Consider the following 24,850-nt stretch of genomic DNA (forward strand, 5'->3'; position numbering starts at 1 on the left):
AAATCTTTGATTGCATTTTGCCCATGTCAAGTAACCGGAAAGTAACGTATTCCACAGACGAAAATCCATGAAATGCATTATTAGTTGGCTGTCTAAGGCTGCATGATATATTAATCCCATTTAAAAATAATAATAAAGCCTAATACTATTATGAATTAACAAACGCTATGAATCAATTAAATATTTGCGATGCAGATTTGATAAATGCGCTTTAATTATTAACATGTCTGTAAGTTGTGTATGTGTGGCTCCGTTTACAGGAAATGCTGCTCCACACAAACTGCTATCATTTACATGTGTGGAGCATCTCAAATTCCATCTCTATATATTGTTGTGAGTTTGTGTTTATTTAAACACAGCGTGTGCCATTTCATCAGATTTGTAAGGTAAATAATTTATAAACCTACGCCAACACAGAAGAATACATCATTATCTTTATACGCTTGCTGTTCATATCGATTTCAAAATAAGAGCTCAAACCCTCACTCTGAGTTACATGTTTTGATGTCCACATAATGTTGTGAAGAAATGGCAAAATATTAAAGAATGTAGTTTAGTCAATATTAAACAAGGATTAGATCACTCTGTAAAGTGTAAAAACAATCGTCAGGCCACTGGGGTCTCTGCAGGCCTTTGATTTAATGCATAATGTACGTTAGTCCTATTGTTTATAATACATTATATATTTTTACAGTTTTATTCAATAAAACCATGATTACTTGCTTTTGATACTCCATCTGAACCAATTATTATTGCCTCACTGCTATTATGATATATATTTTAAGTAATTTAAAGGCTATTGCTTGCTTAGATCTGTTTTGATTACCTCAAAATAAAATGTATTATAATTATCAGATTACTTGACTAATCATCAGAATAATTCACCAATCACTCACTCGATCAACAAGATAATCGTTAGTGACAGCCAAAGTACATAACATTTAAAAAATAAATACTACTAATAATAAAAATAGTAATAATGAAATAAAACCAAATAAATGTTTTTTTTTTTTTAAATGCCAATATCTTGCAAACAGAGGCTGAGACAACTCTTGGATACTGGGGACAACATGCTAAGCATGTTTTTAGTGGCTAGTGTATTGAGTAAAAGGGCCAATGGCTGATATAATGAATATAATACAAAAAATTATAATAATAAAATGTTATTATACAATTAAGAATAATGCAATATAGTAAATTAAATCCAAAACAAATAAAACAGGCTAACCATTTACATAAAATTTTTAGAGAATAGAAAAACGAACTGAAGGAAAACTGAAAAACTTGGTCATTAAATCGATCATGAGTTCTTTACAAAGGGGCAAAACGTTTCTCTAATATCCCTAAAGACGACCAAATGCCATGTATCATCACCAAGCCATCTTACCTTGAGCTTGAACTCCAGCTGCGGCAGGACAGACAGCAGTAGATGGCTGTCGATGTTGTACAGCTCCAGGATTAGGTCAAAGACATGTTCTGACAGATCACTAACTGAAGTCTTCCCCAGCATCAGCACCTGGTTAAAGAACTGAGAGACACCAAACTGTCCATCACACACTGGCATCTGTAAGTGTCCACCGCACGGCACTGGAAAACTGCACCCCTTTAAACCCACTGCATAACCATCTGGCATCAACATTTCATATAGCGTTGATTAAAGATTAGTTTTAGAAAGCTGGTATTAGATCAAAATTAAAGAGTAAGTGGCTTCAAATATTGGTGGGAGAGGCCATCTACAACAGAGTGCTTGTACAGAACAGAAAATAAATTAGGATTTACTGAGAAGGATTGTCCTCCACACTTATTCTCACTATCTCTAGTGCTTTTAATGAGCACTGCAGGGAATAAAATTCATAGCATAACAGCGTTCAACGCTTCTGCGGGTGTTACTGATGAACATATTTAAGCTCAACATGCTGTATGAGCATGGAAAGGCACTCTTGATCTCCGGTTAATGTTGCAAGCCTCAACGAGTTTTCAAAAGCAAAAGGTCTGGAGTCAAATCATGGAGGTTTATTAGGGATTACTCACGATTTAAATAAATGAGAAGACCTTTCTTGTACCTTTGTAAGTTAGCTTGATTTTGGCACAGCCGTCGAGAGGTAGGGTGTATATTCTATGTAAATGTGACTATAATATATCATGTTTACTCACGTTGGTAATGTATGGCTCTATTGCCTGAGCAGTTCTCTTCAGCAAGGCTTTAGCCAGATCGTATGCTTGCTTGTTGAGGTTCTGTAAGACGAGATAGAGAAATTCAAATTTAAAATTTTTGTTTTATATAAATCTCATGACACGTGTCAAGAAATGAACACTAAATAAAATTAAACCTGTTTAGACTTGTTTTGGTTTACAATAAATGAATAAATAAATACATAAAGGATAACAACAACAAAAAAAAAAATAAGTACACATTATGGTAGTATTTTTGTACTGACTAAAATAAATACAAATTAGTATTTTATCATTTAAATCATGCAATTAAAGTTAAATCACTGCATTTACATATGCATTAAACAAAAACAATATGAAGTTAACTTCAAACTAAATCTAGGAGGCTAAAGTTCTGCTAAATGCTGCATTGTCCCACCCACATTAAATGTAATGCACAATTATATGACTTTATGGCTTCTTAAATGACTCTGAAATGCAAGTTAAGTACAATATTAAAGACATGTTATCATAAGCCGAGCTTAAAATGCAACATAAGTACATAATATACCTCTGGCTCTATAAAGCGGTTGAAGAAACTGCTCTCTAAATAAAGTGTGTGTGTATGTTTTTTTTTTTTTTTTTTTTTTTTTTTTACATTTATTAATATTGTCCTTGGATGACCTGGATTGTTTTGTGTGTGTGTGTGTGTGAAATTGAAGTGTATGAGTTCTCGTTACCTTGTGTGCTGGGACCAGGTTAACCAGAACAGTATCCAGGAGTTCCTGTGAGACAGAGTCGCCCTCACATACTATTGAGCTCATGAGATCCACCATATGCATGTGGACTTTCTGGTTGTGTCCATTGCTAACAAAAAAAAAAAAAAAAAAATTAATGATAAACACAGGAACATCAGGCAGTCAAAGTGAAGGAGTGGAAGATGGGAATCAAACGTAATGAGGCAGAGAAAACAGAAATACTTTATGTTTTTCAGTTTACACATGAGAGCTGAGCGCTGCAGTGTCCCACTCATAAAGGACATTTCCAACTGAGTGAACATCACTGGCTGAGATGGATCACCCCCATGTGCAGTCTTTATAGCGCACATGCAATAAAGGGTTTCCACCTGGGATTCGCAGATATCATTGTCATCTGACCGAATGCAGGGAACTAATATCAGCGAGCAGGAGGCTGACAAATCATTAGGACATATCATACAACAATATTTTTGGTGATATAAACTTCATTTGAATCATCACTCAAAAATTCCAGTCTAAAATAGATTAAAAAGTTTTACTTTTATCTTTATAAATATTGATGATCATATGACTCCGTATTTTCATATTTATGAATTACAATGTAAGCGGTTCACTTAATGTGCAGCGCAAAACGTATGCCCTCAAAAATGCCCTCAAACGTATGGCTCGCTCTCTTTATTTTCTGAAATGATTATAATCACATCTATTCATTTTATAATCCTGCTACTAGCATTTTATTCAGACTAAAACCTAATTAATTCAAGTGAGAAAGCGTTGTGTGTGTGTGTGGCTTTTGCACATCTGGTCATGCCGGTGACTGCGTGCATGCAATAGATGAATTTTGCAGCATTATTGTTAACGATTGATCGTTTAATTGATCGTTAATTTAAACAAAGCTCGATCATGGAAATAATCGAAATTTGACATCCTTAATTTAAATGTGTTTTAGAAAGTAGTGGAGTTGCTTTATTTATGGGGTTTCCAGGCTAAAGGCTGCATTTTCTGCAGTTCAGCGTCATCTGCTGTCATAGATAGAATGTGCTTTCATTCAGCGTGTCTCTCACATGTTCCCCCATGTGCTTCTCATGCGCTGTGTTTACATTAGAGAACACACTCTTTCAAGCAGCATACAGCGGTGTTGTGCATTTTGACCACTTGATGGGAATAGTATTCTTAAAAATGCATTACAAATTCTGAATAATTTGTGATATATAATTATTCACGGTATTTAGAAGTGCCTACAATAACAATATCATGCATATTCATTACAGTGATATTTTGCATTATTTGTTAATTTAGTTAACGAAGATGAAAAATATTCGTTAACAAACATTTTTTCTGTGACTTTTCATTGACTAAAACTATGAAAGACTCAAATGACTAAAATGTAACTAAGACTATTAAGCATTTTCGTCTCAAGACTAAGACAAAATCAAAAATGCCTGCCAAAATTAACACTGATGTCTAATACAGACTGAACAAAATTTCAACATCCCACCGCTGTATGTCCAGATAAGAAGCAAACTACATTTTCTCGACTGGATAACCAGTCTCGCTAGTAAAGTTTTGATGCATGAAGACTGCAATCAAAGTAAAGACAATTGCGGTGGCATACAGGAGTCGTACAGTAAGCACGCATGAGTCCGTTATAATGCGTGCATGAGTGCTCTTGACGCACTGATCGCACATTGTATTTGTGCACAGGCACAGACATTTCTGTTTAGATGCCCTAGTTTAGATATAATAAACTAACCTGGCTACATCAAACCTGGCACATTAATTAATCGAATTAAATCGCACATCAAATTTGAATTAAAAAAAAATTTAATTAAAGGGGGATGAAATGCTATTTCATGCATACTGAGTTTTTTACACTGTTAAAGAGTTGGATTCCCATGCTAAACATGGACAAAGTTTCAAAAATTAAGTTGTACGTTTGAAGGAGTATTTCTGTTCCAAAAATACTACTTCCGGTTTGTCACAAGTTTCGGAAAGTTTTTTTCGAGTATGGCTCCGTGTGACGTTAGATGGAGCGGAATTTCCTTATATGGGTCCTGAGGGCACGTCTGCCGGAAGAGCGCGCGCTCCCGTATAGCACAGCACTGAGAGCACAACAGACTTCACTGATCAGAGCGAGAGAGTCGCGAAATGTCACAAAAGGAATGTGTTTTTGGTTGCCAGGGCAAGACAACCCTGCACAGATTACCAAAAGAGAAACAGCATTAAGGGACCAGTGGATGGAGTTTATTTTTACAGAGCATCAATGGAGTTGTGCAAGTGTTTTTGTTTGTTCCCTGCATTTCGAAGATGCTTGTTTTACAAACAAGGTCCAGTTTGATGCTGGATTTGCACATCGTTTATTTCTTAAGGATAATGCAGTCCCAACGAAAAAGGGTCACGATCGTGTGTTGGAACCGCATGCGGGGAGTAAAACTGCTTCAAATATCTCTGTGTTCTTAACTTAGCTATCGGCGTGTAAGCACATCAAGTAAACAACATGCGATGTTGTCATCAAACTGCACGAGTAAAACTGCTTCAAATATCTCTGTGTTGTTAACTTAGCTATCTGCGCGTGAGCACATCAAGTAAACAACATGCGATGTTGTCATCAAACTGCACTTTCCACATGTAACGTTACAGCTTAAAAAAAAAAAAAGACGACAAAGTGGAACTTAAGTCATTTTCCAAAACCGCTAAGCAAATATATACAGTTTCAGTACATACCACATAGAGACTGATTGCTGATGCTGCTCTTGTTCAATTTCAGCCTCTGGATCTGATTCTGGATCATAAATATACGCTGAATCTGACTGTTAGCCATGGTTTGTTTTGGTTGGTTTTGTCCTCACGGTAATGTCACAGCTTCCAGACGCGCTCAATGCAAAAGCCTACTGGAGCTCGTGATTCTTTAGCTCCGCCCACACGTCACGCCTCCAGCCACTCGTGTTTTTCCGGAAAAAATCGGTACAGACTATCTTTCTCTTATGAATATAATAAAACTAAAGACTTTTTGGAGTTATGAAGGATGCAGTACTACTCTATAGGTACTCAAGATTAACAGGATATTGAGTGAAAACGAGCATTTCACCCCCCCTTTAAAGCATCAGGCATTACAAAAAGTAGGTTCAGCAATAAATATTTTGTTTGAGAAAATGTATTACAAATAGCCTACTCTTTTGGACCATGTGAGTAAATGACAGAATTGTCATTTTTGGTTGGGTGAACTACAACTTTAATCATTTATTTTCTTAATTTCATATTTTCAATAATAATAAAATTATTTAATGAAATAACACTCTAAATAGTAAACTACAACTGCCAGTACGTGGTGGTAAATGTCTTAATGATTTAGGCATCGAGTTATTTATTCATTAGTTTGATTCGTTCAAATGGCTGATTCATTCAGGAATGAAGTAAATTGTTCTTAATGAATGGTTCATTGAAAGATTAGGCTTGTTGGACTTGAAGTGGATCATCACCATCAGGCCAATCGGTGAGCTTATAGAGCAGACGACTCCTTGTGCTTTTGAATCGCTTTCGCGGTACTTTGATGTCATACACTGCCACTTCAAAGCCAACGCATAGGCCAATGGTTCAACGCGCCAAATGGTTCACCAAATTCGTTCAAAACGTGGATAAAGAAATTAAACGTCGCTGTGGGTTGCTCGGAGATGGACAGTTCTGCTTTGTCTTTATCTTCTGGTTGGCAAAATTGAGCAAAACAGACAACATTGTGTCTTAGGCCCCGTCCACACGGAAACGCGTTTCTATGAATACGCACAAATTTTTTATCGGATAGGCGTTTCGTCCACACGGATCCGGCTTTTTCGCAAGGTGAAACCGCTATTTTTTGAAACCGGGTCCCAGAGTGGATAAATTTGAAAACGCCGTCTTTGCATTTTCGTCTGGACGGCTAATCCGTATATTTTCTGAAACGATGACGTCATCAGCCCACGTCTCCCCCCTAGTCAGACACCTCTACGTCACCTAACAGCAACAAAAACATGAACAAACACTGAACGATTGTCTTTTTATTAACTAACATTAACACTGATTAATAAATGTATTGTTCCATGTTCGTTTGTGTACCACGCGCAAGGTTTATGAGCATAGTCCAAGTATTCTTCTCTGTTTTTAGTGTATCTCTGTGGCAGAATTACAGCGCCACATACTGGTCTGGCATGTATCCTACATAATTATGCGGTTTCATGTGGACGCGGATATTTCTTGAGACGAGGAAAAAAAAGATCGGATTGGGGTAAGCTGCGTCTCCGTGTGGACGGGGCCTAAAATAACACAATATTAACTTCTTAATGAACTGTTGTATAAGCAGAGTATCACATTTGCACTAGTGTGATATTGCACTTATTGTGATATTGTATATATAATATAGATGGATAGATAGATGTGTGTGTGTGAGTTAAAATATAAAAAGTAATGTTTTGTTTTGTCTGTATTGCACTCTTGAATGGACAGACATAAACAACAGACTCACTTTATCACTTGGAACAGCGTTCTGTAGAGCTGAGTAAAGATCTCGTTGCTGTCCTCCAATTCAAAGCAGATGTTGTAGGACTTCACCCAAGCGATGTTCTAGAGAGCCAGAAAGGAAAAAGACAAGGTCAGCTGCTGGTTCAAAAACCATTGTTAGACCTTGCTTTTCTATTTTAGTTGAGTGCCATACCTCCAGTAGATAAAAATATCGATTAAACTGGGCACTCTTGGTGTCTTCCAGCCCTTTCAGCTGCCGAGTTATGAACATAAAAATATCCTGAGTAGAAAAGAAGAGCAGAGTGTTTAAATATTTTAAGCACCTGTAAAGGCAATGCATGAGAGACCACAGTGCTATTTTAGTATTTTCTGCTGAACAACACGATCAGTTGCTGTCTTTTGTTCAAGGTGAAGAAATACTGAGACACAAATATCACCTTTAAAATTTGAGCGCATCAATTTTAATACATACTAATATAATTAAACTTTTTTCCAAAAAACAAAACCCAATTGTACTTAATGGAGTCATAACAGCCTCAAAAGTATTAGACTGGTCATGTGATCTCAACATGGTAGTCATCAAATGTAGTCATTTAAAATGTTATTAAAGATATAAACATTTATAGTTCTTCACTGACATATGGAACTAACACTGCAGTAAAATCAATAGACGTTGAGTTTTCCAACCTTAAGTTTATCGGGTGATGTGTATGGTGCTTCAGGGGCATAGATGCGAAATATATCTGCAAGACAGCAGGCCACGAGTAGTCTGACGTCTTTGTCTGGGTGTTTGAGGAAAAAATCTGAGGCGAGATGCAAGGCCAAGTTCAGATAGAGTTCTTTCTCCTCCTCTGAGTCCTGGTCCATGTCCATGAAGGTTTTCACCACCATCTGATTTTGAAAAGCACCATAAAGTCGTATGTCAACCTCGCATCCAACTGACATGTAGAGTGTGATGCAAGACACTCTAATGGGAAACACACTTTCACTTGGCATTCTTACTTAAAAATAGACATAAGTGACAAAGCCACAGAGAGAGGAAACAGATTCTACAAGCTGTAAAAACAGCTTGAAATACGAGCAGAAAAACTATAATTTCATTCTGTGTAATAAAATCTCAGCTAAGGTTTAAAGAATAAATCACTAAACACTATAATATTTGCGCAAAATACTGCTAAGATAACCAAGGAGAAAAATTCCTGACAAAATAAAGATCAATCAACACAAATAAAAACAAATTAATTATTATTTTTGTTTATTGACAGTTTTGATATTGTTCAATAAAACCAAAACTATAAAATAATTGGTTTGTTAACAAATAAAATAAGATATAAATATTAGACTATAAAATGCACAACATTTTAGTCAATTTCAAAAATTACAAAAATGTAAAGATAAATATAAATACTTTAAAAATATAAAATTACTCAAATGTTGCGAAACAAATTAAATAATTTCTGTTTAACACAGAAATAAAAGCTAAATTTAAATTTCATTATTTTTTTTAAAGTTCCTAAAAAACTTGCCAAAAAAATAAGATTACTAAAACTTAACTGAATTTAAGCTTTATAATAAAATAAGAAAAAATTAAAATGAAAACAGAAAAAAATAAAATAAAAGCTATTTCAATTGTACATAAATATTAAATAACACTGATTACTCATTAATGGCATCAGAAAATTTGTAGGCTATATCTGTCCAAAGAGGTGTATAGACAAGCTTCAGTACTCATTATTCACTGTAATTACATAGAAAACAAACAAGAAAAAAACACATTCACCACTAATAACAAACTGTTTCAACTTGGGTGATTGACAAATTTTTTCTTCTCACCTTCAGTCTCCGAACCATCTCCTCCTTGGAGATCTTATCGGAGATCTCCTTCACCCCCGGCGGGTAGGTGATTTTGCCATCCGTGGCTCGATTCTTGGAGTGAGCCATGCTCTCCAATCAACGCTCGCTGCAAACGGGTCCAAAAAAAAAAACACATCACTGTGTCAGCGCACAATGCTTACAAATGAACAAGAAATTTCTAGCAATTACTCTTTTGGAAAAGAATGTGACGATAAAGAAATTATCCAATGGACCCTTGATATGGATTTGACTGTGGCTATACCCCCCCACCCCCTTCTTCAAAAACTGCAGGATCCTGGCCAAAACATCACTTCCTCTGGACGGTTAAATATTGACGGTGACAAAAACCCCATTTTAGAAAGAGCAGTCTTTTTGCCACAGACAAATTTCAATTCAAAAGCTATACTTTCAATTTCGTTCATGTGCACAGAGGTTTTATTGTTTAGTAATCTAGAACAACTCCCACAAGTAAATTACAATAACAAGCCCAATCAAAACAGACATGACAAAAATGCTAATTAAAACGAATGCATAATAAGTAATAATCAGCTGTAATTCATAGTTTTAATCAGCAAAATTAATCCTACGGCAATAAAAATGAATTAAGACCTCAACTTCATCAACAGGAAATTAGAGCAGGAAGTATTTAAGGACTTGTATTTTTTTTGCTTTGATTGAACAAAATCAATATTTGATGAGTTATCATATTTCTACATAATTTCTAAACGTGAAATATCCATTTATAAACATTTTAATGAGAAATACACTATATGCATGGATCATTCACAATAAGATCTATAATATTAATTTAAAAATTAGGTCAATTTTTATTTCATGCAGACTTAAAAAATATCCCTTCACAAATTTTTATATATATATATATATATATATATATATATATATATATATATATATATATATATATATATATATAATCTGAAAATAACAGGTAGAAATAGATATTTACAAAAGTAGGTTTTTTTGATAATTAGTATTATGTATTAGCATTTTTTTATGTTAATTTTCATGTTTCGTGTAGACTACATTGTACACGCAAAATGATTATTAACAATAAAATAAAAACATTACTAATACATTATTTAAAAAAACTACATTGATTTGGATTTTATGTGGTCTTTAAATACGCAGTAGATTAAGAAATTAGTCAAAACGCAAATAAATGCATTATTGGTGCTTCGTATTACCTTTAATAGCAATCCATGAAAGTTATTAAACAAGAAATTAATAATGCAAGGTAAGGTGAAAATAAGCAGGTTCAACACAGTGCAAGTGTTTCACAATCGCCAAACACATACCGTATTTTACAACACCTCTATGCATGCGATTAGTAAACAATGCATCGTCTTTCCAGCTATTTACAGACACCATTACATCCTCACAACGATTTTGCACGGGGGAAAAAATACTCACACCCTGACAGCAGGTTGACTTTCTCAACTGATGTCTTTGTGCAGCTCAACCAGAACAAAATACAACCTTGATCACACAGCAGCTGTCATTTCATTCCCTTTACAGTGGTTTATCCCATAGAAACCGGGATAACACCCCTAAGGGGGTGTTTACAAGCTAAAATGCATTGCACACCACTAACAGCTCCTCTGTTACTATCTAGAGCCAATGCACAACAGCACGTCCCATCTCAACATGCAATGGACTAAATTATACCACAAGAAAAAAAATGAATGCAAACTGCAAAGGTAGAATCTGAAATACGTTTTTAATCGTATTTTAAAAAGTGGCCGAAGCGGTTTACGAGGAGCTATGCTAAGCTAACAGAGCTAAACACAAACACTCATATGCATGTAACGTTACACACACGAGGCACCAGGAAAGTGCACGGCCCTCTTTAGCAATGAAAACTGCCACGAAAACACACGGTACACGTAAACTAACAACAACTGTCATTGCAATCTGCGTTCTGAGGAGACAAATTGAGGAGAAAGAGAGTGAGAGTACAAGATCATCGCATGGGTTAACAGAAGAATAGAAAACCAACCACCGAAAAAGGAAAAAAGCGCCTATTAAAAAGCCACGAAATTCTAATTCCCGTTAACGGACTCCACTCGGCGCGGGAATATTCCATATACGTGCGGTTTAAATTCAAACAGACGTTTAACTTGCCTTATTGGGAAAAAGTGCGCGCTCCACTCGCTTCTCCCACCGCTGTGATCCTCCAGTCGGCTTCAAAATGGCGCCAATTTGTCCCTATCTACACCAGTCAGTGCAGCTCCGCTCAATACAGACCCTTCACTAACCTTCTCCGATAGAGTTTATTTATTTAAGGGCATGACTGTATTTCTTGTGGCTATATTAGTGGTTTGGGTTTGGAAAAAGAAACAAACTGCTATAATAATGATGTAAATGGCTAGTGTACAAACGAGCGTTTCTGTTCGATTGCTAGCGGGTTGGATTGTGGTGCAACAGTGACTCCCATAGGCCATGAGGAGCTTGACAGCGGGTCTCCGCCTTTGTATGGTTTCAATTGATAAAGGCACTGCACCAGTGTCGTTAAAATAAATAAATTAAAATAGAAATATTAGATGAACAATTCTTACTTTGAAGACTTCAGAAATGTTAACTTAAATAAGTTGAAGTAAAGCAACTAAAACTAAACTCAAATGAATTAAAGCTATTTAGAAATATTAAAAATAACAAAAAGCACATAAAAAGAATACTAAATTATAATTAAACCAGAAAATATTAAAACAAAAACAAATCTAAATAATAATAAATTATCCATATAAATAAAACTGCACTGGGGGACATAAAACAAAATAAAACAATTAAAAGAACATGATAAAGTAATTTTTGCTTTTAATAATGTGCTTTTGTCATTTCTTATAATTGTCTATTAAGCTTTGATTTATCTTTTTTTCAGCCATTTAAATACTTCAATTTACAGTTGTTGTTTTTTTTTCTACTGACAAGGCAGCATTTATAATTTTAATGTTTTTTTTTCCATTTATTATTTTATTTCAGTTAATGAAAACCATTTTTAATCATTTTAGTTAATAACAACACTTCTTACCCTGAGTGGGAAGCATTAGTTATCTAATCATATACATTTACCTGTAGCGAAATAATGTAGAAGACGAATGTTTTTAGCACGCACTTTTAATGCTTTCCAACAAATTACAATTTTAAATTACGTGAAATGTGCTTTAAAAAAGAAACATTTTATCAACCCACAGTGAAAAACACCCAATTGTAGAAATTTATTATTTCCATTTTATCAAAACAAATCAACATTTACAAAAAAATAAAAATCAGCACTTCAGACAACAGTGTCTTGTTTAGAACATGAGCCATCAACAATGTACCGCACCAGCATACGCATAAAATATAAACCCTGAGATTAGATCAGTGTCTAGACTGAGCTGCTGGTCTTTTGAAAAAATGGAAAATAAGAATCATGCTTTAAAAATGCTCCTAATTCAGCATGTCACTACAGATACATATTTGTTCTATCACTATAGATACATTTGGTCTTCCATCTGGAAGCTCAGCATTAATTTTATGTGTCAGACTGTCTAAATTTCAAAGGATTTATCAGACAGACTATAATGGTCTTATCCTGCCAATATTTCACAGGTATCAATGTGGTCATTTACAATGGACAAAACCAGCAAAGAACACTTTCATATGTGCACTAAGCAAAATGACAAAAGAAAGTGATACCATTTAAACAGACATTCTCTTTCTTTTTTAAAATGTTTTGACCAATGGTCATTAAAACATTAAAATCACCAAACAGTCATTAAAAACACCTTTAGCTACATCAGTATGTATGAAAATAACTTAAAATAAACCATATTATATACCTACTATCATTAAGAATGATAACATGGCAATATTTCTAATTTAAGAACAGCTAAAAATCACTGGTTCTGTTAATTGCCTTTCTTTTTATGGCGAGGCACTACAGAATTCATCACAATGTCAACATTCACTGGCCGCTCGAAACCATCCAGCATCTTTGCTATTGTTTCTTGAGGGACTCCGTGCTTGTTCCTCCTGTTGATTAAATGAATAGACAGGAAATTACCAGGACAGCCAAGCTCTATTAGAAGGCTATACCAAGCCAGTTGAAAATAAAACTAATTAATGAAAGTAACAATGGCTCTTAATCTGACCTGGTCTTATTCATAGGGATATGAAAGATACTTACTGATCCTAGACTATAAAACGTTTTATCCACTTACTCACAACTGAAATCTCTACCTCTGTACCGTAAGCCAAAATATGATCCAAAGTCAATAGTGTTTCTCATACAGTGATTAATAAAAGTCACAGTGTTCCTGAGAACCAAAACTATTAACAGACTTACTTTTCTAACTGGGCAGGATCATATTTCCAGCGAGTATCTGGCTCAACAAAGTCCACTCTGTATCCATTGTCTAAAGCCTGTGTGAAATAAAGTAAATGAATAAAAATGTGTTACTAATTAGTAAGCAGATATAGTTCATTTAGCAAATAGCTGGAGAAATCCTTACATTGAAATACAAATCGCTGAATGCAAACATATGGAAATGTTGTAAAGCACTGCTAATAAAACTTTCAGCCAGTGTTCAGAGCAGATTTAAAGCCTAACTTGCATTTCACAAAAATATTCCAATCCCTGGCATTATTTAAATATGCCAACTCACCATTTGAACATAAGGCTTCATTTCCCAGGCTTTAACATTAGTGTTGTCGATGATAACAGGTGATCGACCCTCCAACATCACCTTTTCAGCTTAGAAATGACAAAGCCATAAAGAATTGGTTAAAATATATATATATATATATATATATATATATATATATATATATATACACAAGGACTTTATATATATTTCTATTTAATGTAATGCATATTAATCCTATTATTGCCATTCGAATTGAATTATATGTATTTATACAGAATTGATGTTTGATAAAAAAAATTTTTTAACTTTAATAGTGAAAACTGTAGTAGTGAAAATGAATGCATTGAAGCATTAGGAATCAAGTGAATCAACACTGAAAATAATTATAAAAATAATTATCATTTACTAAATATAATCCATTAAAATATATATAACATTTATTTTAGGGCTGAAATATGACCTGGAGTCTCCCAACTATGTACTATGTATACATAAAATAAAATGTATTAAAAAAAAAAAAATATATATATATATATATATATATATATATATATATATATATATATATATATATATATATATATATATATATATATATATATGTGAAGTGACATTCAGCCAAGTATGGTGACCCATACTCAGAATTTGTGCTCTGCATTTAACCCATCCGAAATGCACACACAGAGCAGTGAACACACACACACACACTGTGAGCACACACCCGGAGCAGTGGGCAGCCATTTATGCTGCGGCGCCCGGGGAGCAGTTGGGGGTTCGATGCCTTGCTCAAGGGCACCTAAGTCGTGGTATTGAAGGTGGAGAGAGAGCTGTTCATGCACTACCCCCACCCACAATTCCGTCCGGCCCGAGACTAGAACTCACAACCCTTCGATTGGGAGTCCGACTCTCTAACCATTAGGCCACTTCCCAAAAATATATATATATATATATTTATATATATATATATATACATATTTCTTATAGCCTAGACATGTTAAAATCTCTCTCTCACACACACACACACACACACACAAACACACACATATATATATATAAATATATATACACACACACACACACACATGCATACTATATTTGTATATAAATTAATAATTTAACATTCCAGTGTCCCAGATGTAACTCAGCCTGTCCTCACCTCTCTTCTGATTCCAGTCATGTGCATCCCCAAGCAGAGCAGAATCATACACATATCTGTTGTCTTGGAAAAAGAAGTCATCTGTGCTCAGTATTACTCCGCTGGGACCAGTGGACAGGAGCTCTCTGAGAGACGTACAGTGCAATATCAGATCTCTATTTCTCTGCTTACATAAACTAATCAAAACATGCCATTAGGACAATGTTAGCACAACTTAACCAATCAGTAAAAGCATTGCTTAGAATGCTTATGTCTTCAATATTTAATCAAACATCTGAGCACTTATGTGGTGCATAAACATCAATAAGGTCTTTTCTCTATATTTTGAGGTTTGCTCACCTGGCCAAAGTGGATTTTCCAGATCCTGGGACTCCTCTCAACAGTATGAGCACTAAAGCAATATTATTATAATACTGATATTGGTCCTTTTCATGATAATGCTGCTCCGTTTCATATTCCCCAGAGAATCCAGGATGCTCGTGTGACTGGAAACCGCTGTTTTGTTCATGCCATCTGTTTGAAGGTAATGGTGGTCCTTCCCATGGGCCCCAGATGTTGTTGTTGGCATGGAGACTGTGGAAGATGCTCTCCTGAGGTCTCATGTCTGGAGGATAAATGATAGCCCCTCCAGAGGTTGGGGGAGGGAAGAACTGCACCCTCGGGTCCAGAGGAACCCATGGTGGAGGAGGATACCACGGCTGTGGATATCTTCCTCTACCAAAGTCATCCGATGCACATTGTACGTGAGGTCTCCATCTCTTCTGATCTTGTTGGTTGCGCTCATGTGGATTTGGGTAAGGTCTATAGGCTCTGCCGTGATCAGTTACGACAACAGGAATGACTGTATTGTTAGGTTGGCCGCTTTTGGGCTTGTTGGAGGGATGGAGATCATGCCGGTCAACCGGTGTGGTGTCTGCATTGACGTCAACCTTATCGACTTCCTCAAGCTCTTTGTAAAATTCGCAAAGCTCCTGCTCAATGAATGGCTCAGGACGACACACAGGCCCAATAAATGAAGTACTAGTGATACCCAACTCTCCAATGACACGTCCTCTCTGTGTTTGGCTTGTGTTCTCAGTGTTGGTAACTTCTGGCACATTAGTGTCCGGCTGTATTTGTGATGAAGGATCCAGTTGTCCACCATCTGGATTCACATCCTTTTGAGTATTGAAGTGACTTCTATCAGGTAAAATAGCTAAGTCAGTTCTATTGTTTGTCTGGTTATTGGATGATTTAGCCACTGGTGTTACTTTGACACCATCTGAAAGAGTTTTTGTTTGTGGTGTGCTTTCATTTCGTTCCTCTACATTTCCACCATCAGGTGGAGAAGTAGACTCACTGGCATTGACATTTGGCATCTGTAAAGAAGAATAAAACCACACAGTGACTTAAACCACATAGCAAGACAACATTATGTAAATTCGTTGATTATTTTTTGTACAAAGATGAATGGAATAACATTAGTCAGGCAACCGTTTATTACTCATTATAAGACTGTACTGACGTTTATAGCGGTCTGTTGACTACTACCATCATTTACTAGTTCACAAAATGCAATTTAAAATGACGGAAGCCACGAGGTTCATGTTTCAACGTTACATAATTTTCGCATGATATTTTATTAAATCTATCAAGTAACGGTGAAAAGCTTTACCTGACGAGTAAAAAAAACCTGTGAACACTATGTTCTGGTTAATCAAACGTTCATCATTGACATATCTGCTAATACGGTAATCTAACGTTAGCGAGAACCCAGGCGCCTAGACAAACATAACACCAGAAAAGGGAAGTGTGAGAGTTCAAAATAAAAGTCTCCGTAAGAAAAATAAAATAAAATAAAATGTAAAAAAAATAAAATAAAATTAAATACTAAATAAAGAAACATTAATACCGTGATTTTTTTCTTTTTACATTTACATTTACATTACATTAAATTACGTTTTTAGCATCCGTTACCCCAGTCTTCCCAGAAACAATGTTAAAAACAGTTCATATTTTTGTGGAAACCATAATATATGTATATATATATATATATATATATATATATATATATATATATATATATATATATATATATATATATATATATATATATATATATATTTATTTATTTTTTTTCAGCATTCTTTGATGCATATTAAAATCAAAGGAACGTCATTTATTTGTAATAAATACATTTGTTACATTATAAATGCCTTTACTGTTGATCTAATCAATGGGTCCTTGCTGAATGAAAATATAGAACATGATATGAAATAATATAAATATAGTTTATGTTGTAATTTATGTTATTGTGCATGTTTCAGTGAATTGGTAGGATACTGTCAACAAAAACAGTATACCATAATTACATATTTCAAATAAACCAGAAGTGAAAACTCACAATGCTTAACAACACAATGTCTAAGTTACTACCACTTACCTCTTCTGTGAAGAAGCATGAAGTTTGGGTCCTAATTAACTGCCAAAACCATATTTTGTATTGAAGGATGATTTAACATACATATAAAATACACAATGGGAATATGCATCAGGAATTGGACTCTTCAGATCCTCTTGTGGTAAACCAACCCAAACTGCCTTTGAATAAGTGCATTTCTGTCCTTTTCAAGCTGTTTGGGGTTCATTTCCATGTATACTGTGGCAATCCACCCTTTCACTAAATACTGAACATAGACTAGGACATTTTTACTTCTTAAATTCATCTTCATTTTTGAACCTAAAAATACTGTGTTTTCCTGTAAAATCCCCAACTTCTCTCACAACAGGAAAGGTTTGCAGGCACATATGCAAACATATGTGGGTTTTAACTGAAATCCCCTGTAAACACTACATGTAGCCAAACACCATGACTGGTGAGAGTAAATCAGAGCAGCTTTTGAGAATGTTTTCAGTCATCTCACTGCCAAAAGCGTTTAGTCTAGTCACAGATACCATCAACTGGGTTGGATAAAACACAACATGTGTCCATAGTTTGACCCAGAACCAAGAAGGAACTTAAGGTTTTCATGTGTTTATTAGTCATGGCAGAGACATATTCATTCTTAATTCTTTTTTTTTTCTTTTTTTTTACACTGATGATGAATTGTCATTATGCACACTTTACATGGTTTTTATTATTTTGCTGATTGTAAGTACAGGCTGTTTATTTAGTTGCATACTCTAATTCATATTAAATTCCTCTATGCATTCATTTTAACATCTTTTCCTTATCATTTATTCACTGTATTTATTAAACTCACCCAAAATATTTCACAAGAACTTTTCTGTTTATTTATTTATTTATTTATTTATTAGACAGTGGTATTAAAGAGGTCATAACACAGTAACACACTTTCTTCGATTCCCACTGGATGCATATACATAATCATAATCATCCAGAAGTTAATATTACCAAAATATCCCAAACATGATTCCTGAATCATGATCTATAAATACTTTTAAAAGAATGGAGAATTTCTACTGATTAACCGGCTCAGTAGTTCAAAACTCAACTAAAAATGAATGCTATTTTTCACAGCAGTTGATAATAACTGACAGTTTCTGGCCACATCAGAAGCGCTCAGCAGTTGAGTATGGAGTTGGTCCTCAAGATGCGCATGACTTTCCGAGAGCTGTAACTGTATTCAAACTGTGTTTGGTCATGATAGAAGCTCAAATATCCTGTTAAAAAACAGAAACAACAGTTATTTTAATTCAAGCATTCTTGCTTTGTTAAATCAGTTCAAATACAATAACTGACACAAGAAGAAAGTTATGCAACTTATTAAATTACACATACCATAATGATATGAAACAGCATCGACTTCGTCTCCTATTCCAGGAAAGTCTTTCTCAATGGATCGTGGGTATCCACTGTCCATGGTGCCTTTCTCCTCATCATAACTGGAGGTGAGATGCAGCTCACATTAGCTTCTGGCATTTTATTGAGTGTTGTATTTGTTTATAGGTGCAAAATACTCAAAATGCAATTCAATATTTGGATGTTTTAGAGTCTTATTTCCCTACAAGATTGTAACATACCTCCAGTACTCTTCATCTGTGAAAAGTAGAGTCTTGCCCGTGTCTCGGATGTTAACTGCTGCATCTATTTTGCGGACGGTCTTCGGGAGGCCCAGCTTGTGGATGTATTTTGGATAGCCGTCAACCAGATTGTAGCCATTGAGAGCCCACATGCGGATCCCTGTAATATTTTTTTACAGTTATAAAAATATTGTATCTGTAGGTGTTTAAAATATTAAAATATTTAGTTTAGTGAGATCAAGATGAGATAAAAGAAATATAAATAGCAGATTAGAAACAAAAATTGACAGTATTTATTAATATTTTAAATAAGCATTATTTTACATTAGCCATATTTATATTTTGTTCTAATTAAAATTTTAGTTAAAGTTTCATTAATTGTATTGTTTTTGTTTTTGCCATTTATATTAGTTCTTTAAACTTAATGAAAATGAGAAATGTTATCTTGGCAGCTAACTGAATTTTCTTTTTAAGTTTAAGTCAGGGTTTTATCATTAACTACAACTAAAGCCATAGAAAATGTCATTACTTGATATAAAATGAACTTTATAAATAAAATCGAATATTTCTAAGGCAACACTTCTCATTTTACAGGAAGTACAAAAAAACGGAATAAACAAAATACATAAAAAAGAACATATGACAAAAACACTTAATATAATTATTAACTCTAGCTAAAATTAAATGGAAAACAGAAAATATGAAAATAAAAGCTAAGATAACATATGAATAAGTACTATATCAGTATAAAACAATATATATACTGTGTGTGTGTGTGTGTGTGTGTGTGTGTGTGTGTGTGTGTGTGTGTGTGTGTGTGTGTGTGTGTGTGTGTGTGAGAATAAAACATATTTTATCTTTGCAAAACAAAGATAAAATAGCATGACTAACGATTTGATTTACATTTCAAAACTAACCACTGAATATGATGACAATATCTTTCTCTGGGTTCTCGTAGGCAGCATCTACTTGGTTTGGTAATTCAGGCCAGGTGCTTTTAATGAGAGTTTGTTCAGGCTCAGGCATTTGTGGATGTAGTCGCCAGTAAAACCTGCCAACAAAAACAAAAAAAGGAACCATTTATAGGATATAACACATTATACAACAGTTAAAATATGTGGTAGTGGAGTCAAAGCAATTTCTATCCCATCAATGTACAGTGAACTATTTTTGCACCTGTCTTTGAAAATGATTGTCTCTCCACGGAGTTCAGTGATGGCATCAAAACTCAGTTCAGGGTCACACTTAGTTGGAGCGTCTGGTTTAGGCTTGACTCTTCCGTGGTCTGGGTTGTCACCTGCAATTAACCCGAAAGCAAAGGCTGAATCAGGACTACGAAGCTTTCTGGAATGACCTTTCGATCAAAATGTTATGTTACTCACCATAGAGAGACTGGATTCCCTTGATGTCATCCTCAGAAAGAGGGTAACCCTTGCCATAGGAGTACACTGGGTACATCAGTGACCCTGGATCAGAGGAATGGGCCATACCGAGAGCATGACCAAACTCATGGGCCGCAACCAAGAACAGATTGAATGCTGCAAAAAACATAGTTAACATTACTATTTTTTTAACTTATAGTCAGCAAGGGCAAATTACATTGATCAAAAATGACAGTAAAGACATTTATAATTTTACAAAAGATTTTCAAATAAATGCCTTTCTAACCTCAGCACCAAATCAGCGTATTAGAATGATTTCTGAAGGATCACGTAACACTAAAGACTGGAGAAATTATGCTGAAAATTCAGCTTTGCATCACAGGAAGAAATTATATTTCAAAATATATTAAAATAGGAAACAGCTGTTTTAAATTGCAATAATACTTAACTATATTGCTGTTTTTACTGTATTACTGATCTAATAAATTCAGCCTTTTTGAGCAAAAGAAACTTCTTTTCAAAAAATATAACACTATTGAAAAAACATTTGTACAGTGAAAGTCTTTGGTCCATGTTTCATCCTCATCAAAGTGTGTATCACCACCAATGCCGTTTCCAGGTGGATAAGCATGAGCAAGAAGTCCCTCGGGTCCATCAAACGGGTTGTGGTCTCCATGTTCTGTTATTTGCATACAAAAAAAGGATGGTGATTAACAGAAAGACAACCAGAAATAAACATCCTGCAATTTATTCCCCACTTCAATAAAAAGATCTAAATGCTAATACCTTTTGCTCCAAAGCTGATCATGATATCAGCGTTCCCCTCATACAGTTTCCTAAACCTGAGTGGAGTCACCCTGCTCCAGACATTGAAAGCATTTCGAACAGCTCTGTCCACATCCGCCTTCTTCAGGTCAGGAGTATAGTTCAGAATCCTGTGAATGAAAGACGTGTTTTGAAATCGAAACTGCCGCTTTTTACCGTATTCGGTTCTTTAATGTACAAACACACACCTGAAGGTCACATTTGAGTTTTTCCATTTGAGGTCTTGAGGAAAGTGATTATATTCAGCCACGTCTGGAACTCCACAGCGAGCCATTTCCATGACCTCCAAGGTGTTGTCGTCCAGCTTTCCTGTCACTTCCAACTTGAAGAACGCTTGCATCTCTCGAATCTTCTGGTGCATGAGATCGGATGCTTTTCCTTTTCCCTGGAGACCAGCTGCCATGCCATAGTACCTTCGAAGATATTTCTACAAGATACAAATGAAACATTAATACATGAACATTAAAAAACAGTTATCTTTTATCAATAAAAAATATGCTCTTCCTACCTCCGCTAATAACAAGTCGTCTTTCTCTTTGGTTGCAATAGGTTTTGCTAAAGCGTGTGCAGCTATTACCAGCAATACCACAGCTGTGAGCTCCATGTTGACCGGATGATGTTCTGCTCGGTCTGACTGGGATCTTTATAGTGCTCTGTCCTGTCAAAAATTGTTTGTGATTCATGTAAAAAGTACCTTGGCCAGTGTGCCACTTCCTCTAACCACACACCCAGCAGAATGCGGTTAAAAACTGCTTTTAGGACACCTGAGTTAGCAATGAAATCACTGCTGCGGTGCTACTTTTGGCTGCAAGTGATTTGTTGACTCATCTTGGTAACGGACATGAGTAATGAAAGGTCATGAAGTCTTGTTAGAACTTCTTGTTTTGATTTGTCTTGTGTGATTTTAGAGTTTTAGAAGCCCTAATTGAACAACATACCTCTGAGACTTGCTCATGATTTAAGAAGAAAAACACAAGAAATCTATTTTTAGGCCTATATGGTGGCAAGCCTGGATGCAAACTCTCTTGGCTTAATTTCAAGGCGACTATTAATATTTCCAGACTTCTGGATTATGAATCATAGCCATTCAGTTTTGACTAAGACCCGGCATATGACTTCTAAACCTGTACAGACGTTAAGACATAGAGGAAATTTAGCAGCTATAGAGTTTAAAGAACACACAGACATCAAAACAGGTCTTGTCAACAAATCTTTCACTATACACAATTACCAATAAATATCATTGCTGATGACTTATCAAAACGAATTACACTAAAAAGTATTACTGTTAAAACGTTTGTAAAGGCATTCATTATTTTATTCAGCTTTGCCATGAATCTTAAAATATATTAAAATAAACAGTTATTGTATTTCAAATTGTACTAATATTTAACAATATTAGGTTTTACTTTATTTTTGCACACACTCTCTAAAGGTCCAAGTACATGTAATTCTCACGACTTTCAAAAAAGATTTTTTTGGAAAGATGTTTTGTCAGCTGAACCATCGGTATGTTATATTAAACAACACATTTACAATCCACTGAACATCCTAACAGCCCCTTTTTTATTCCTGTCAAAAACTCAGGGTCAATTGGTCAAAAGGTCAAAAGCTGCTTTGCCACAACAAGTAGTGTATAAAGCGCTATACAAATAAAGATGACTTGACGTGACTCGACTTGTTTAATCAAAAATGCTCTGCATGTTTTGCACAGCTGTTAAGGGCTTTTTTTTTTTTGCAGTTTTGAAGCGTCATCACATGAAAAACATAGTCAATCTGTTGGTTTTCCTGTGGTGCAACCTGAAACCAGTTAAAAAGCACAAAGAAAAGACATGTACATGAACGACTGTTAATATCCAGTTCATTTTTTCCCCATAGTTTGTTTGTCTTGACATTTATTTATACATTAACATGTATTAAGAAAACAAAATAGCATTAAATGTATGATTAGGTCCAAGGGTGCGAGGAACAAAATATCTTCAGGGCTGCAAGTGTAGACATGTCCTGTTAATGGCAGCTGTCCCCCATATAACACAGTAATACAGTGAAAGAATTCTTAAAATGTGGCTTTGCTACTCCACACCTGTGTAAAGTACACATTATTAAACTGACAAGTGTCTAGTTTTCTAATTACACCAATTTTACAGGTTTGTAAATAAAACCACTGCTCAAAAGCTCTTGAGACATAATGCTTCAACAAATATAATGCACTTTTGTTTTCAAAGTAGTTGTCACAATTATAGGTGATCAGGCAGGTATGTAAAAAATGAGCACTATGGGCATTATACAATATTTCACTTTTTTCTGCCAGCTGCACAAAAGTATACAAATCTTGAGCGAACAGTGGAAATGTGAATGTAACTTCAATTCCAGTCAAACATTTTGACCGGAATGGTTTAAGGAATTTTTTTTCCTTTTTTTTTTTTTTTTTTACTTGAAATATCAGTTTTAAAAAAATTTTTTGGTTCAATGACATCTAATAAAGTGAATGGCTTCTGTATCACACCCCAACAAATGTCTGATCTGCGACTATGTACAGTAAGTTTGGTGAGATATGAAATTCCATGAAAGTTGCAAAAATACTATCTATATACAATTGCTTTAAACGAACTGAACTGAAAAGTGTTATCCATATTGTTTCAGATTTTTCTTATATATATATATATATATATATATATATATTGGTGTAAGCAATTATAATCAGGTTGATTTACATTATATTAATAACAAATCATAAAATCATATATTAATTTAAGTTTTTTCAGTGTAAACCACAAAGATTCAAATTCGATTTGCTCATCTGTTTTACAAAGAAGCAAACATGTCATGTACAACAAAAGATACTGACTAAAGAAAAAGAAAAGAAAAGAAAGAAAAAAAAAACATTGTTGCATCAGAGGATGATAGACGGAATTCAAGTCGATCATGACCTGAGGCCAAAATCTGCAGGCTCTATGTTAACACAGGAGATACATTGAACTCCTTTGTTGTCAACAAGATGATGGGCATCAGTCAAATTGAGCTTAGATCATATACTTCAGTGGAAAAAGTAAACCCTCACATCCAGCCTTGAGGTCTATATTTATTATTATCTATATGATAAAAAGCTAAGAATACATTATGATACTCTAAATTATGCATTATGTCTCTAAAAATTGTGGATTGTAAATGACATGATGTCTATGATGCAATGCAATACATTTTTCAAAATGATGGCATCCTAGACTTGCTGAAAAAGGAGTGAGAGCTATAACTGCAAATATGTGCAAACATGCTGAATGAGTGTGAATCATATTACAATGAGACCATGGGGAACTTCCCAGGTCGAAAATGTGGATCATGTCAGACATCTGCAGGGGTGATGTATGAGGAAGGGGATGTTGGGAAGGAACCACCCACTTGTGATCAAAGCGTTATTTGCTGGATATGATTAAAGGATTAGTTCAGTTCCAGATTAAAAATGTCCTGATAATTTCCTCACCCCCATGTCATCCAATATGTTTATGTCTTTCTTTAGTCTCAAAGAAATGAAGGTTTTTGAGAAAAACATTCCAGGATTTT

At 34.8% G+C, this 24,850-nt stretch overlaps 3 protein-coding genes across 5 annotated transcripts in view; all 3 read right to left on the bottom strand.

The window, feature by feature from the left end:
* Nucleotides 1-11,735, bottom strand: part of LOC128028948 (sister chromatid cohesion protein PDS5 homolog B) — a 35,910-nt gene extending 24,175 nt beyond the window's left edge. Inside the window, exons 1-8 of one of the 2 annotated variants that reach the window (XM_052616333.1) lie at nucleotides 11,397-11,735; nucleotides 9,234-9,360; nucleotides 8,088-8,291; nucleotides 7,594-7,680; nucleotides 7,405-7,502; nucleotides 2,892-3,018; nucleotides 2,155-2,235; nucleotides 1,388-1,528 (exon numbers count right to left, since the gene is read on the bottom strand). In XM_052616333.1, coding sequence (XP_052472293.1) covers nucleotides 1,388-1,528; nucleotides 2,155-2,235; nucleotides 2,892-3,018; nucleotides 7,405-7,502; nucleotides 7,594-7,680; nucleotides 8,088-8,291; nucleotides 9,234-9,341 — 846 coding nt within the window. In that variant the 5' untranslated portion in view covers nucleotides 9,342-9,360; nucleotides 11,397-11,735. Of the gene's footprint in view, nucleotides 1-1,387; nucleotides 1,529-2,154; nucleotides 2,236-2,891; nucleotides 3,019-7,404; nucleotides 7,503-7,593; nucleotides 7,681-8,087; nucleotides 8,292-9,233; nucleotides 9,361-10,685 lie in introns of both variants that reach the window. The other variant, XM_052616334.1, reaches the window with a different exon arrangement.
* Nucleotides 11,736-12,373: 638 nt separating this feature from the next.
* On the bottom strand, nucleotides 12,374-16,851 carry LOC128029518 (NEDD4-binding protein 2-like 2). 2 transcript variants are annotated; one of them, XM_052617334.1, is made up of 6 exons: nucleotides 16,714-16,851; nucleotides 15,399-16,417; nucleotides 15,060-15,184; nucleotides 13,922-14,010; nucleotides 13,603-13,679; nucleotides 12,374-13,289 (listed from the first exon to the last, which is right to left on the bottom strand). In XM_052617334.1, the coding sequence occupies exons 2-6, from the start codon at nucleotides 16,415-16,417 to the stop codon at nucleotides 13,166-13,168; spliced, it is 1,434 nt and encodes a 477-aa protein (XP_052473294.1). In that variant the 5' UTR covers nucleotides 16,714-16,851; the 3' UTR covers nucleotides 12,374-13,165. The 2 variants fall into 2 exon arrangements, with proteins under 2 accessions (XP_052473294.1, XP_052473295.1); XM_052617335.1 differs by lacking the exon at nucleotides 16,714-16,851 and adding an exon at nucleotides 16,564-16,707.
* Nucleotides 16,852-18,321: 1,470 nt separating this feature from the next.
* mmp13b (matrix metallopeptidase 13b) lies at nucleotides 18,322-21,942 on the bottom strand. Its single transcript, XM_052615897.1, has 10 exons — nucleotides 21,798-21,942; nucleotides 21,478-21,716; nucleotides 21,251-21,399; nucleotides 21,018-21,143; nucleotides 20,465-20,620; nucleotides 20,259-20,379; nucleotides 20,000-20,133; nucleotides 19,083-19,242; nucleotides 18,841-18,944; nucleotides 18,322-18,722 (listed from the first exon to the last, which is right to left on the bottom strand). Exons 1-10 carry the CDS (start codon nucleotides 21,891-21,893, stop codon nucleotides 18,622-18,624), a joined length of 1,386 nt encoding a protein of 461 aa, XP_052471857.1. The 5' UTR covers nucleotides 21,894-21,942; the 3' UTR covers nucleotides 18,322-18,621.
* Nucleotides 21,943-24,850: the final 2,908 nt, after the last annotated feature.

This window comes from Carassius gibelio, chromosome A15 (assembly GCF_023724105.1).
Source record: "Carassius gibelio isolate Cgi1373 ecotype wild population from Czech Republic chromosome A15, carGib1.2-hapl.c, whole genome shotgun sequence".
NCBI lineage: Eukaryota > Metazoa > Chordata > Actinopteri > Cypriniformes > Cyprinidae > Carassius > Carassius gibelio.